Source organism: Dama dama, chromosome 29, assembly GCF_033118175.1.
Source record: "Dama dama isolate Ldn47 chromosome 29, ASM3311817v1, whole genome shotgun sequence".
Taxonomy (NCBI): Eukaryota; Metazoa; Chordata; class Mammalia; order Artiodactyla; family Cervidae; genus Dama; species Dama dama.
Window position 1 is genome coordinate 16,630,452 of NC_083709.1, and position 17,237 is coordinate 16,647,688.

The 17,237-nt window shown below is 36.8% G+C and overlaps 1 protein-coding gene across 1 annotated transcript in view; it reads right to left on the reverse strand.

The window, feature by feature from the left end:
* The window catches only part of GLRA3 (glycine receptor alpha 3), a 175,780-nt gene that overhangs the window by 138,489 nt on the left and 20,054 nt on the right, over positions 1 to 17,237 (reverse strand). Inside the window, exon 2 of the mRNA XM_061132544.1 lies at positions 504 to 631. Within this exon, the coding sequence (XP_060988527.1) occupies positions 504 to 631 (128 nt within the window). The remainder of the gene's footprint in view (positions 1 to 503; positions 632 to 17,237) is intronic.

Here is a 17,237-nt window from a genome sequence, read left to right on the forward strand (position 1 = left end):
GAGGTCAAACACACATGTTTTTCCCAAGAATTTTATATTTTAAAAACACTTCCTATTGTCTAATCATCTATCTAGGCATTTTCTAAGAGTTTTCTTTTGTCACCTTTCTCCTTTAAAAAAAATTTATTTTGTATGGGGGTATAGTGGATTAACAATGTGACAGTTTCACGTGAACAGCGAAGGGACTTAGCCATACATACATTCAACACATGTGTTCATTCTCCCACAAACTCTCTAAGGGTTTTTTTTAACTAATGTCACTGTGACCATCACTTTATAGTGTATAAAAAATTGAATCATGAAGCTGTACACTTAAAACCAACGTAATGTTGTACGACCCAAAGAAGGCAAATTGTGATAGCTATTAACACGAGAATATATTTCTTCTTTGACCAACATGGTGCTTGGAGGATTATTGGAAATAAGTATTAGAATTTGGGGGAGAATCAATTTGGAAATTTATCTTGCTTAATTATATATATTGTAGTAAGCAGAACAATTACCTTTAAAATTGGGTCTGATTCTGGCATCATACCCCGACGTCCTTCCCATTAATTTATCTAAAAAGTCAGAGGGTGACATTGGGGCACTTCGAGACCTTGCACTCTCTGTTTCCTTTGTTGCAACCAAACTGCAAGTGAGGAAAGAAAAAAAAAAGATTTTTACCAAAAAGTCTTCCTAACAGTTGTTACCTTAAAATGTAATATTAAAATGCTAAGCACAAAGTACCTTTGAAATCAAACCCCAAAAAAGGTTTATATACTGTAGAGTTAATATTATCATGACAGGTATTTATAGATTTACAGTCAGAATTCACACGTTTTCACATGTATTTAGCAGTGACAGTATTTGTGTTAAGTCTGGAAACAAAGCTACTCCAAAGTATTAGGCTTTCAAAATTTGTATTTATCCAAACTTTATTTCTGATTGCAATTTTTAGCTAAAATTACCCTGTGTGATTCAAGCATAAGAAAATGTGAATGTTCAGCTGTGAAATATAGCTCCTATAGCTTTTATAGAGGAAAAACACACCACCTTTTGGGTTTTGAGAATTTTTCTTAACAGCAATAAAACTTCTGCCCTAAATATTAAACAATAATGTTCTTTTCATCAACCAGAATGAGTGCTTCCTATATTAGTAACATATTCAGTTACATTTATTATGCTTTCACTGTGTGTCTCTCTTCTACAGTACATTTTGTTCAGATCTAAAATGTGTGCGTGGAGATTGAGAAATTACCATAAATGTGGTTCTGTGTACTTGGCTATTATCCAATGAGAAGCTGTGTCCGGGAAAGGTAGAGGGTTATTGTGATTTTTTTTCATTCAAACATGTTCCTTAGAAGCCCACAAGTGACTACACCCCCACTCAGCTCCTCATTTACCTCGGCTAGTCCCCAGAAGGTCTGGGCCCGCTTGCTAGTGTCAAATGAATCTTTTTATCTACAGAGATTTGCTCAAGAAAGTGAAGTAGACTTTCTGAGGACACATGTGTTTTTTATATATATATATATATATATATATATATATATATATATATATATAATTATAATAATAAAAATAAAAAAATATATATTTGACCTGATGTTACTTCCTAGAGATTGTCAGTCATCGCATCCTCAGCTCTGTCACTCAGAGCATTATCAAACTCTGAACCTTTGTGGTCACTCTCAGAAGTATCAAGTTATTAAATTCCTCCTGCCAGAATTTCCAACAAGTAGTGAAAATAGGCTTAGAGCCATAACCATTAAATTACCTACTACACTCATATATTCAGTAATTAATAAGCATAACTGTAAAATCTAATATCAATGATAATGTGAGAAAAATATTTATGAAAGTATGGTATCACAGCTAACAGCATCTATTAACTCTTGTCCTGTTCTAGAGGATGTATCTAGTTCTGGACAGTCTAAGTCACTTATCTTCCCAATAACTCTCATTCTGTCTCTCTTGCTTTCTCTCTAAACAGAAGCTTCTTCTCTCCCTATTCTGTTGCCTCCATGTTACTTTGTAATCCTTTATCTCTGATCATTACTGGTCAGTTGAACTGCTTGCCATGGTGATCTCTGGAAAGTTTATTCTAAAGTCATAATAATCATCATGGAAAAAAAAAAAAAAAACCTACTCTCTTCTCAATAACTCTAGAACTTTCCCCTACCATCTGGCTTTAAGAAACTTTTGCCTGTCCTTCAGCATTTGCTCATTTTCCATAGCCCAAGAACAGTGAGCAGAAAAGGGCATTGTTGGGGTTCTCCTGTCTACATACTGCTGCTTCTAAACTACCCTGGGTTTCCTTTGCAAAACCCTTCCTTTCGGTTGTTAGAAAATAAAATTCTACATTTTTTACCAACAAATAAACCAACTTACCTGGATCTCAATACTCTGCCCATCAACTTTTAAAAAATAATAGACGACTGCATACCCTGAACTGGCAAGCACTCACATTTTGAATTTGTGGAGAAGGTTATCATAGGTTATCTGGGTCAGCTCTGTATGCAGTGACATATAGCCCTAGAAGAGAGATGCAGTGGAATATTTGATTCTGAGTAGAAGAGGAAAGGCGGTGTGGTCACAGAGGCAGAGATTAGAGGGGTGTGCCCATAGCCAAGGAATGCCAGTTATCAACAGAGACTGGAAGAGGAAGGAACAGATTCTCCCATAGTGCCTCTGAGGGAGGGCGGACCTATTCACATCTTGCCTGGAGCCCAGTGAACTCATTTCAGACATCTGGACTCCAGAAGTGTGAGGAAATAAATTTCTGTTGTTTTAAGCCACCCAATTTGTAGCAACTTGTTACAATGGTCATAGGAATCTAATAGAAGCCTTCTGGTGAATTTTTTTACTCCACTTTTCAACTGAAGAATTACTCTTCTGTTCTTCCTGCAATTTATTTTCTTTATTATTTGTTTAATTGGAGGATAATTACAATAGTGTGATGGTTTCTGCTATACATCACCATGAATCGACCAGAGGTACACACGTTTCCCCCACATCCTGAACCTCCCTTCCACCTCCCTCCTCCCCACTCCACCCCTCCAGACTATCCCAGAGCACGGGCTTTAGGTGCCCTGCTTCATGCATCACACTTGCACTGGTCATCTATTTTACAGATGGCAATGTATATGTTTCAATGTTATTCTCTCAAATCATCCCACACTCTCCTTCTCCTAGAGTGCAAAAGTCTGTTCTTTACATCTGTGTCTTTCTGTAATTTCCATCTCTCTGTTGGTATTTTGTGTTTGGTGAGATACTATTGTCATGACTTTCTTTCCAGTTCTTTGGGCATGGTATCCTTTAGTTCTTTGAACATATTTAAAACAGCTGATTTTATGTCTTTGGCTAGTGACCTTTCTGAACTAATTCAGTAAAATCTACATTCTTTATCATATATGACTATGGGAATATCTGTTTAGTTGACTTAGAGACCAACTAATAATTAGACAGTGATTTTTTTTTTTAAACTCCTAGGGCTAGTAAGTCTCCCAGTATTTTCTGGGGGCCCTAAGTTCATGGGCCTATTCTTCAACATTGACTCATGCAGTTGATGAATCTGCTGTAGCCTTACTTCCTATTTGTGTAAAAGATCCAAAGACACCAGAGGGAGCTCAGGGTCATGTTGGTATTCGTTTGCTAGGGCTCTCTTAACAAAGTACCACTGACTGTGGTTTAAACAACAGAAATTAATTTTCTCACAATTCTGGGAGCTAGGAATCCAAGATCAAGGTGTTGGCAGGGTTAGTTTCCTTCGAGAGCCTCCCTCCCTTGCTTCTAGGTGGCCGTCTTCTCTCTGTGTCTTCACATGGTCCTTCCTCTCTTGCATCTGCGTCCTAATCTCTTACCAGAAGGACACCAGTCATGTTAGGTTGGAGTCTACCAATATGACCTCATTACATCTTATTTATCAACAAATAAAGTCACATTCTGAGACACTGGGAGTTAGAACTTCAACATGTAAATTTTGAAAACATGCAGTTCAGCCCACTATACTGGATCTCATGACCACAGACATATGTGTGGACTTGTAGATGCCCAGGAATATGTGGGGCTTTTCAAAACCCCTATGGATATTTATCCTTCCACTGCTTTTTCTTTCAAGCTTCTTGGTTAGTCTGTTGTTTGCATTCACTGTTCTCTACTGCCTCAGGTACCCGTGAAGTTAAGAAATACACAAACGTCTTCAGGAAAAAGCAAACGGAGTCTCCCAGAAAACCTCCAGAAAGGTAAAATCAGGGCAATTTTCCAATAATATGATTTTAAAGAAATTCAAATTCCATTCTGTCCCCTCTGGTAGCTGCCAGGCTGCTGTTTTTACTGTGACTGTGTGCTATTGGCTTACAACGCTACCAAGGAGCTCAGAAGAAAGGAAGGGAATAGGGCAAGTTACAAGCCAGAAATCCCATTGTTCTTACCAAGGTTCAGATGTTTTCCTTGATTAAACTACTTCATGGATTACTGAAAGTCTCTGATTAATTACCAGAGTTCTGAGAACCCCGATTGTCACTTTTTTCGACAATTTTCTCATTGCTCTCATGGAGGAAGGAGCTTACGGAAGTTGGTATTCCATTAATTTTGCTATCACTGTTCTGACAATGTCTTCCCAGATTCCTTTTTGTATTTGTTTTATTGTATTTATGATTTAAAGAACCACACTGCTCACAGCTCCCTCCATCTTTCTCTGCTTGGTAATTGTGTTTACTCCCATGGTAACAGCTAATTCCCATAATACTATTTTGTAGAACTCTTTAAAAATATTTTCTTGTAAGTAATGTAAAGATTTGCTTTTAAAAGAAAAGACACAGAGTTTACCTTTTGGGTTGCCCCATAATGAATAGTCAACAATTTTAATTAACTAACTACCAGTAAATATTCTACCAATAAGAGAGAAGAAAGGGGAATGAGAAAGACAGAAATATCAACATAAGTTAAATATCAATATGACAAATGTTAATTGATCATTTTCAAAATTTGGCTACCTATATTTTCAGATATATTAAGTATTATATAGCACATTAAAGAAACAAAACCATGAAGGGCAACACATGTAATTAAGATTCATACTGCATGCCTACAATTTTAGCAAAACAGAAGGAATTTGATTTCTTTAGGCAGATAAATGCTAAATTTTAATGATAATTGCTTGCATTCATACAGTACCTAACTTCCAAAAAAGTCTGTCTTTTCCTAATACCTTTTATTAACCTACTTATAAAATGATTTTTTTCAAATGTTACATCTAACATTAATCTTAAAATAGAATAAGAGGCTGGGAAGAAGATGGAAGAGGAGTAAGATGGGAAGATCACAAGCCTCCCCCCAAATACATCAAAAACTCATCAAGATACAGAACAACTCCTACAAAGCAACTTTTGGGTGACAGCAGAAGACCCCAGGCCTCCAGGGGGACAGGCCAAGCTCCTTGAAATGAGAACACAGACACAAGTCACCCCCAACAAGAAATCAACACAAACCACCCAACCAACATTTCCCTTCAAGGGCAAAAATCGAAAGGAAGATGTAATACAACCCTAAAGCCTGGGAAAAGGAGACCCCAAATGGAGCAAGTTAGAAAAAAAAGACGAAAAAACAGAGAAATACAGCACAAATGAAAAAGCAAGGTAGAAACTCACAAAAACCAAATAAACAAAGAGGAAATAAGTAATCTCCCTGAAAGAGAATTCAGGATAATGATAGTAAAGATGCTCCAAAGACTTGAAATAGAATGGAGAAAATGCAAGAAGCATTTAACACAGTTAATACAATCACCAAGGACATAGAAGAAATAAAGAATAAGCAAACAGAGATGAACAACACAATTACTTAAATTAAAAATACTCTAGAAGGAACCAATAGCAGAATAACTGAGGCAGAGGAATGGATAAGTGAGCTGGAGGATAGAATGGTGGAAATTATTGCTGAAGAGCAGAATAAAGGGAAAGGAATGAAAAGAATTGAAGAAAGCCTCAGAGACCTTTGGGACAATAATAAATGCACCAACATGCAAGCTATAAGGGTCCCAGAGGAAGAAGATAAAAAGAAAGGCACTGAGAAAATTTTTGAAGAAATGATAGTTGAAAACTTCCCCAACATAGGAAAGGAAATAGTCAATCAAATCCAAGACATGCAGAGAGTTCCCTACAGGTTAAACCCAAGGAGAAATACATTGAGAGACATATTAATCTAGCTAACAGGAACTAAGCACAAAGAAAGAATATTAAAAGCAGCAAGCGAAAAGCAACAGGTAACATACAAAGGAAAACCCATATGATTAACAGCAGATCTTTCAGCAGAAACTCTATAGGCCAGAAGGGAATGGCAGGATATATTTAAAGTACTGAAAGAGAAAAACCTACAACCACAATTACTATGCCCAGCAAAGATCTCATTCAAAATTAACAGAGAAATCAAAAGCTTTACAGATAAGCATAAGTTAAGGGAATTCAGCATGACCAAACCAGCCTTGCAACAAATACTAAAGGGACTTACATAGCCAGTAAACACAAGAGAAAAGAAAGACCTACAAAAACAAACCCAAAACAATCAATAAAATGTCAGTAGGAACATACGTATCAATAATTACCATAAATGGAAATGGATTAAATGCACCAACCAAAAAATACAGACTGACTGAACGGATACAAAAACAAGACCCATATATATGCTGCCTACAGGAGACCCACTTCAGACCTAGAGACACATACAGACTGAAAGTAAAAGGATGGGAAAAGATATTCTATCCAAATGGAAACCAAAAGAAAGCTGGAGTGGTAATCCTTATTTTCAGACAAAAATAGACTTTAAAATAAAGAATATCCTAACAGACAAAGAAAGACACTACATAATGATCAAGGGATCAATCCAAGAAGAAGACATAACAATTGCAAACATCTACGCACCCAACATAGATGCATAGACCTATGGAGCACCTCAATACATAAAGCAAACACTAACAGGCATAAGAGGAGAAACTGACAGCAACACAATAATAGTAGAAGACTTTAACACCCTAGTTTCATCAATGGACAAATCACCAAAACAGAGAATCAATAAGGAAACACAAACCTTAAATGAAACATTAGACCAAATGAACCTAATTGATATCTTCAGGACTTCCCATCCAAATGCAGAAGAATACACTTTCTACTCAAGTGCACATGGACCATTCTCCAGGATAGACCACATCTTGGGCCACAAGTCAAGCCTCAGTAAATTTAAGAAAATTAAAGTTGTATCAAGTATCTTCTCAGACCACAATACTATGAGACTAGATACCAACTACAGGGAAAAAAAAATGGCAAAAAAACACAAACTCATGGAGATTAAACAATACATTACTATATAACAAAGAGGTTACTGAAGAAATAAAAACAAATCAAAAGATTCCTAGAAACAAATGACAATGAAAACACAGTGACCCAAAACCTATAAGACTCAGCAAAAGCAGTTCTAAGAGGGAGATTTATAGTGATACAATCATACCTCAAGAAGCAAGAAAAGCATCAAACAGACAGCCTAATGCTACATCTAAAGCAGCTGGAAAAAGAACTAAAACCCCCAAAGTCAGCATAAGGAAGGAGATCATAAAAATCAAAGCAGAAATAACTGAAAGAAATGATGGAAACAATAGCAAAGATTAATAAAACTAAAAGTTGGTTCTTTGAAAAGATAGACAAAATTGACAAACCACTAGCCAGATTCATCAAGAAAAAAAGGGAGAAAAATTGAATCAATAAAATTATAAATAAAAAAGGAGAAGTTACAACAGACAACACAGAAATACAAAGGATCATAAGAGAATATTATGAGCAACCATATGCTAATAAAATGGACAACCTAGAGGAAGTGAACAGATACTTACAAAAGATCAGCCTCCCAAGACTGAGCCAGGAAGAAGTAGAAATTATGAACATTTCAGTTACAAACACTGAAATTAAAACAATGATCAAAAATCTCCCCCAAAACAAAAGCCCAGGGCCAGATGGCTTCACAGAGGAATTCTATCAAACATTTAGAGAACTAATGCCTAGTTTTCTGAAACTCTTCCAAAAAATTTGCAGAGGAAGGAACACTTCCAAACTCATTCTGCAAGGCCACAATCGCTCTGATACCAAAACCAGGAAAAAACAACACAAAAAAAGAAAATGACAGGTCAATATCATGATGAATACAGATGCAAAAATCCTCAACAAAATTATAGCGAACAGAATCCAACAACACATTAAAAAGCTCATACACCATGATCAAGTCAGGTTTATTCCAGGATGCAAGGATTCTTCAATATACACAAATTAATCAATGTGATACACCACACCAACAAATTGAAAGATAAAAACCATATAATCATTTCAATAGATGCAGAAAAAGCCTTTGACAAAATCCAGCATGGATTTATGATAAAAATGCTTCAAAGAATGTGCATAGAAGGAAACTACCTCAACATAGTAAAGGCCGTATATGAAAAGCCCACAGCAAACATTATTCTCAATGGTGAAAACCTAAAAGCTTTCCCTCTAAGATCAGGAACAAGGCAAGAGTGTTCACTCTCACCACTATTATTCAACATAGTTTTGGAAGTCCTAGCTATGGCAATTAGAGAAGAAAAATAAATAAAAGGAATCCAGATTGGAAAAGAAGTAAAACTCTCACTGTTTGCAAATGACATGATACTATACATAGAAAACCCAAAAGAAACTATCAGAAAATTACTAGAGCTAATCAGCAAATTCAGCAAAGTCACAGGATACAAAGTCAATACACAGAAAGCATTTGCACTCCTATATACTAACAATGAAAAATCGGAAAGAGAAATTAAGGAATCAATACCATTCAGCATTGCAATAAAAAGAATAAAATATCTAGGAATAAACCTACCTAAGGAAACAAAAGACCTGTATACGGAAAACTATAAGACACTGATGAAAAAAACCAAAGACGATATCAACAGATGAAGAGACAGTCCAAATTCCTGGGTAGGAAGAATCAATATTGTAAAAATGACTATACCACCAAATGCAATATACAGATTCAATGTGATCCCTGTCAAATTACCAATGGCCACAGAACTAGAACAAAAAAAATTTACAATTCATATGGAAACACAAAAGACCCCAAATAGCCAAAGTAGTCTTGAGAAAGAAGAATGGAGCTGGAGGAATAGACCTTCCTGACTTCAGACTATACTACAAAGCTACAGTCACCAAGACAGTATGGTACTGGCACAAAAACAGAAATATAGACCAATGGAAAAGACAGAGAACCCAGAGATAAACCCACGTACCTATGGGTAACTTATTTTTGACAAAGGAGGCAAGAATATACAATGTGGCAAAGAAAGCCTCTACAATAAGTGGTGCTGGGAAAACTGGACAGCTACATGCAAAAGAATGAAACTAGATCACTACCTAATGCCATACATAAAGATAAACTCAAAATGGATTAAAGACCTAAATGTAAAACCAGAAACTATTAAACTCTTAGAGGAGAACATAGGCAGAATATTCGATGACATAAATCAAAGCAAGATCTTCCATGACTCACCTCCTAGAGTAATGGAAATAAAAACAAAAGTAAACAAGTGGGACCTAATTAAACTTAAAAACTTTTGCACAGAAAAGGAAACTACAAGCAAGGTGAAAAGACAACCCTCAGAATGAGAGAAAATAATAGCCAATGAAACAACTGACAAAGGATTAATTTCCAAAATATACAAGCAGCTTATACAACTCAATATCGGACAAGCAAACAACCCAATCAAAAAGTGGGAAAGGGACCTGAAGACACATTTCTCCAAAGAAGACATACAGATGGCTAATAGACACATGAAAAGATGCTCAACATCAGTCATTATCTGAGAAATGCAAATCAAAACTACAATGAGATACCACTTCACACCAGTCAGAATGGTCATCATCAAAAAGTCTACAAACAATAAATGCCAGAGAGTGTATGGAGAAAAGAGAACATTCATATATTGCTGGTGGGAATGTAAACTGATAGAACCACTATGGAAGATGGTATGGAGACTCCTTAAAAAGCTAGGAATAAAACTACCATAAGACCCAGGAATCACACTGCTAGGCACATACCCTGAGGAAATCAAAACTGAAAAAGACACATGTACCCCGATGTTCACTGCAGCACTGTTTACAATACCTAACACATGGAAGCAACCTAGAAGTCCACAGACAGATGAATGGATAAAGAAGCTGTGGTACATATATACAATGGAATACTACTTAGCCATAAAAAGAAATGCATTTGAATCTGTTCTAATGAGGTGGATGAAACTAGAGCCCATTATACAGAGTGAAGTAAGCCAGAAAGAAAAATATAAATATCGTATACTGACATATATATGGAATCTGAAGAGATGGCACTGATGAATTTAATTTCAGGGCAGCAATAGAGAAACGGACATAGAGAACAGACCTATGGACAAGGTGGGAGGAGAGGCGGGAGAAGGGGGATATATGAAGAGAGTAACACAGAAATTTACAATACCACGTGCAAAACAGATGGCCAATGGGAATTCCTTGTATGACTCAGGGGACTCAAACAGGGGCTCTGTGACAGGCTGAAGGGTGGGGTGGGGAGGGAGATGGGAGGGAGACGGGAGGGAGGGGACATGGGTGTACCTATTGCTGATTCTTGTTGATGTATGACAGAAAACCACAAAATTCTGTAAAACAATTATCCTTCAATTTAAAAATATTTTTAAGGGTTAAAATAGAATAAGAACATTAAAAAAAAAACTTTTCCTTTCCTATCAAGCAATCATTTATTCATTGTAATGGGTTATTATAAAAGTTTCATATTTGGACTAATGTGCAGAATGAGACAGTGAATATTTCCCAGTAGTTAGAGATGCCACTGTATATTCTTTTTCTCTAATTATTAGCCCACATTCAAGCTAGTGGTCAGTACTAACACGCTGGAGACATGTTATGTTGTAGCTTGTATGGTGTATCATCACATTACTTAAGAACCCCAGGAATCCTGCACCCCTAGGGGAAGATAACAGGATTACACAATCAACATATAAGATTTTCTGTGGTTAATGTATGATTCCACTAATGGTTATTTCTGCACTTGACTTTTAACATAAAGAAATAGAGAGTAGCAACAGTATGCTGTGTTCTACCTGCTTCCTGTTTGTATGTATCTGACTAAAAGCAAGATGACTCACCACCATCTTACCAGATAGTTACTGAGCCTCTTCCACAGAACACATACCCACACATTATACCTGCACTGTCCCAAATTCCTGGTGGAATGTCTTAAACTCTATTACCAAGAATTATCTCAAATTATTTGAATAATTAAATAATAAAAGCAAGAGTACTATTGTTTGAATAAGAAGAAATAGTTCTCGATTCTTTTAAGGTTAATAAATTATTGTGTTAATCTTTTAATATTAATTTAAATTAATTTTAATTTTAATCTTTTACTTCTAAAGATTCACAGTTTTGACTCAAAAGGAATTATCAGCAAAATTACATTGGTTATTTGGCTTAAAAGCATTTCTACACAGGCTATCCCTCCACTTCTGAAAGTGATGGAGGCTGTGCATATGGGCAGGCTTCCAATCACCTACTATTCTTGCTCTGGTATATTTTTTCTAGATCTTTCTTCCAATTACAGTAATATCTGAAACAACACTGTAGACTGTAGTAGACTGTCTTCAAAGAACTGCAATCATTTAAGAGAGCTGATGGTAATAAATACATGCATACATAATGTGACACTCCACATGACCAATCTGGAATCTTATTTTAATTTTTAAATAGTCAACATCATCTCTACATATATACTCAAAACTATGTTTCTCAAGTTATTAAAACTCAGGGTAGAGGGAGCTACCATATGATCCAGCAATCCCACTATTGGGCATATATTTGAAAGGATACATGCACCCTAATATTGATTGCAGTGCTGTTAACAATAGCCAAGACATCGAAGCAACCTAAATGTCCATCAACAGAGAAATGGATAAAGAAGATGTGGTACATATATACAAAGGAATACAACTCAGCCATTAAAAATAATGAAATAATGCCATTTACAGCAACATGGATGGACCTGGAGATTACAATATTAAGTGAAGTAAGTCAGACAAAGACAAATATTATATAACATTACTTATATGTAGAATATTAAATAATGATACAAATGAGTTTATTTACAAAACAAAAACAGACTCACACAGGTGGAAAAAATCTTATGGTTACCAAGGGAAAAGGGATGAGGGAGGGATAAATCAGGAGCTTGGGATAAACATCATCCTACATATAGAAGACAGATAACCAACAAAGACCTACTGTACAGCACAGGGAACTCTACTCAATATTCTGTAATAACCTAAAGGGAAAGAATATATATATATATATATATGCATAACTGAATCACTGTGTTGTACACCTGAAACTAACATAGCATTGTAAAGCAACTATGAAAATTGAAAGTGAAAGTCGCTCAATAGTGTCTGACTCTGTGTACCCCGTGAACTATAGTCCATGGACTTCTCCAGGCCAGAATACTGGAGTGGTTAGCCTTTCCCTTCCCCAAGGGATCTTCCCAACCCAAGACCTGGAGTGAACCCAGGTCTTCTGCATTGCAGGTGGATTCTTTACCAGCTGAGCCACAAGGGAAGCCCAAAATAATCCAATATAAAATAAAAATTTTTTTTAAAAGACATAAACTCAGGGTAAGGGGAGGCAATAAGAAGAAATCTAAGATGCATTTAGATTGAATTTTGGATAGGAAACTTTTTTCTTTGGTCTAAACCTCATACTTTCAACACAGCTGTCATATCTACAGCAAGTTACTAAGTTGTTAGCAAATCACTCATGATCAATACTTTTGAAGGAAGCATCTTTGGATATTTTAGGAGTCTTTTGTTTATGAAAAATCTCTGCACTGATCTGCCTGCCTTTCACACTTGGATTGTCTTTTCTATGCTGTACCAAATACTAAATTTACTATTAACTTTCTCAGAAATTCTATGTGGGCTCATACACATTCACATCATGAACACTTTTTTCACTTAAGAATCTTATATATTATTATTTTTATAATGATATGCCACTTGAAAGTTCAGAGAATTCAATTTCTGAAAGACTGACAGAAACTTATTTTCTTAAGCATTAAAATCAAATATCAAAATTCATCAAAAAGATAAGTCTCTTTCCCTTCCCTTGTACTCCCTCCCTTCCTCTTTGATGAGACAAGAAAGTAAAATATACCCAAGTTTGGAAAACAGAAATAACCACTAAATAATAGATGCTTTAAAGATGAATATAGTTGCCTGCCAAAATGCACCTTAAAATTGAGAGAAAATATGAAAGCTGTAGCTGGGAAACATAATGTGGGTTTGAGACAAGTCTTGGCACCTGGGGGCACAAATCTTTGTGTATCTGTTTTCCTGAGTTGGTTTGCCCAGAAGAAAAAGTGACCTGTGGGGAATAAATCAGTGCTCAGACTCCTGAGTAGAGAAGGTTCAGGGTATATGGGAGAAAAACAGTTGGACATGTATTCTCTAGCTTTAGAAACCAGTCCCATGGGGTTACAATTCTTAGTGGGGGCAAAAAAAAATATCACATCATTACTTGTAAGTTTCTGGGTTGTCAGAACAAGCAGTTGACACTTCAAGCCTCAGTTTGAAAAATAAAACCCAGAATGGGAGAAATGAGCCAGTTCTTCCCAGTTCTTTATGGTTTTAGTCTCTTTACAGGAGAACTAAAGAGAAACTGAGACATCTGAGAACACGTGCAGTTTTGAGCATTTTGCACTAAAGCATCATTCCTTCCTAAAGAGGAAGCACTGTTTGCTGTGATGACACAGGAAGTTTGGAAAATCTGGAAAACTCAGCAGTGGCCACAGGACTGGAAAAGGTCAGTTTTCATTCCAAAGAAAGGCAATGTCAAAGAATGCTCAAACTACCGCACAATTACACTTATCTCACCCACTAGGCAAAGTAATGCTCAAAATTCTCCAAGCCAGGCTTCAACAGGTCATGAACCATGAATTTCCAGATGTTCAAGCTGGATTTAGAAAAGGCAGAGGAACCAGAGATCAAATTGCCAACATCTGTTGCATCATCAAAAAAGCGAGAGTTCCAGAAAAAATCTATTTCTGCTTTATTGACTATGCCAAAGCCTTTAACTGTGTGGATCACAACAAACTGGAAAATTCTTCAAGAGATGGCAATATGGCAACACCAGACCACCTGACCTGCCTCCTGTGAAACCTGTATGCAGGTCAAGAAGCAACAGTTAGAAAAGGACATGGAATGACAGACTGGTTCCAAATCGGGAAAGGAGTACATCAAGGCTATACACTGTCACCCTGCTTATTTAACTTATATGCAGAGTACATCATGAGAAATGCTGGACTGGATGAAGCACAAGATGGAATCAAGATTGCCAGGAGAAATATCAATAACCTCAGATATGCAGATGACACCACCCTCATAGCAAAAGGCAAAGAACTAAAGAGCCTCTTGACAAAAGTGAAAGAGGAAAGTGAAAAAGTTGGCTTAAAACAACATTCAGAACTTCATGGCAAATAGATGGGGAAACAATGGAAACACTGACAGACTTTATTTTGTCGGGCTCCAAAATCACAACAGATGGTGACTACAGCCATGAAATTAAAAGACACTTGCTCCTGGGAAGAAAAGTTATGACCAACGTAGACAGCATATTAAAAAACAGTGACATTGCTTTGCCAACAAAAGTCCATCTAGTCAAAGCTATGGTTTTTCTAATAGTCGTGTATGGATGTGAGAGTTGGACTATAAAGATAACTGAGCGTTGAAGAATTAATACTTTTGAACTGCGGTGTTGGAGAAGACTCTTGAGAATCCCTTGGACTGCAGGGAGATCCAACCAGTCCATCCTAAAGGAAATCAGCCCTGAATATTCATTGACTGATGCTGAAGCTGAAACTCCAATATTTTGGCCACCTGATGCAAATAACCGACTCATTAGAAAAGACCCTAATGCTGAGCAAGATTGAAGGCAGGAGGAGAAGGGAACAACAGAGGATGAGATGGTTGAATGACATCAACGACTCAATAGATATGAGTTTGAGTAAGCTCTGGGAGTTGGTGATGGACAGAGAATCCTGGCGTGCTACAGTCCATGGGGTCGCAAAGAGTTGGACACAACTGAGCGACTGAACTGAACTGACTGGACTGATTCTAGAACATCTTTGGAGATTCAGAGATATAAATAAAAATTAACAGAATACTGGGATCTTAATTCTTACCATTGTGAGCGATGTGCCAGTGAAATATAATTATCATTTTAAAATGATCTTGTTTCCCCCTGCAGTTTGGTGATGCCTGGGATATTTTAATTAACCTAACAGTACAAATGGAGTTGCTTCCTAATCTATCAAGCACAAGATTCATATAAATATGGTATCATTTTTTTCTCATAACAACTTTTCTAGCTAGTTATTATTACTTCTGTATCACAGATGAAGAAACTACAGGGTGTTTTCTCCCCAGGCCAATCAGACATTGAATTTATAAGCCAATATTTTAAGTCAAATTAAACTTTCCACTGAAAACACTAGACTAGGTTCAAAAGGAAACAAAACAAAACCATGCATAAGAGAGCTAAAAACACAGTGAAAAAAAAATCATGTGGCTAAGATCTAAGACAGGTTTCCCTGGTGGGTGACTTAGCAGTAAAGAATCTGCCTGCCAGTGCAGGAGACATAGGAGGTGGGGTTCGATCCCTGGGTGGGGAGGATCCCCTGGAGGGGGCCATGGCAGCCCACTCCAGTATTGTTGCCTGGAGCATCCCATGGACATAGGAGCCTGGTGGGACAGAGAGTCGGACATGACTGAAGCAACTCAGCACACCATAGCACAAGATCCAAGACAAAGTCAACCCACAGAAGTAAACCAGGTACTTTAGGGATGGCAGCAAACTTCAGAGTACCAGCTGAGTGGTTAACAATCTGTGTACACGTTTTGAAAGCTTTATGGATTTTAGGGACATAAAAAGGAGTGAATACCTATGAGTTGGTTTGAAAGCACAAAGAATTACAACTGTTGAATAAGAATGAATCAAAAATACAGAGGTCTTAGCAGGAAGCTAAGCATCCCTTGAAATCCTCACTGTTTCTGAAACTGGAATAAAATAGTCACAGATTGCCAGCAGCCTAGCTCTCTAACAAAAGCAAACATAAAGCAAACTCTTACTATTCTCACACAAGCTTGTTTCTCTTCCATTCTTCCCAAACTTTGCTAATGGCAACTCCATCTTTACATTTTTCAGGAGGAAAATCTTTGATAACTCAACTATTCTTGGATTCCACATATCATATTCATATCCATCCAGTTTGTCCTACTTTCTAATTTTATCAGTAATCCAACGACATCTCTATCTTCTTCAGCTCCTTTGGTACAACCTACCAATCTGTTTACTCAAATTTTTTGACACTCTTCTCTTCAAGGGTGGAACTTAATCTTCTTCCTCTTGAATGATCCCTATGCAAAGTAACTGCTTGATGATGCAAATCCTGTAGTTCAATCATAAAATGTGTTGCTATTTCCACTCAGCTCTCTTTTGGATTGTTCACTCTTCCTCAGCCACTCAAGTAGCCACATGGAAGAAAATCAGTAGGATTCACCAACCTACCAATTATCAGACTGAGACACCTTGAAATCAGATTCTCTACCCCAGTCAAGCCTTCATGTAGCTGCAACCAAGGCTGACATCTTGACAGTAGCCTAATGAAAGATTCTTACCTAGAACATCTGTTAATACTTAAGCCATTCTTGAACTTCTGACCCGTGGACTAATTATTCATTTTTCTTTCAGCCCACTACATTTCAGGATAATGTGTTATACAGCATTAGTTAAGTGACATCAACTCTTAGCTTTCTGGCTTGAGCAACCAAATGGATGGAAACATCATTCATTGATATAGGACAGTGTGTAAATGGAGACCAGCTTTGAAAGTATGACAGTGGGTTCAATTTTGGACCTGTTGAATTAAAGTATGGTTTTAAAACATCTAAGAGAAATTTACCCAGTATAATAGGTTATCTCCATTGAAAAACAAAAATTTTTTTGATGATTTTTTACTGGATGCTTTCTTTGAAGTTTTAATAAGCATGCTGGCATCTAAGGGCCCTCACACTTGCCACTTCTGCTAGGACAGTTTCATCTAGAATCTACCATATTGCTCCTTCATCACCTTCAAGTCTTCACTCAAAAGGT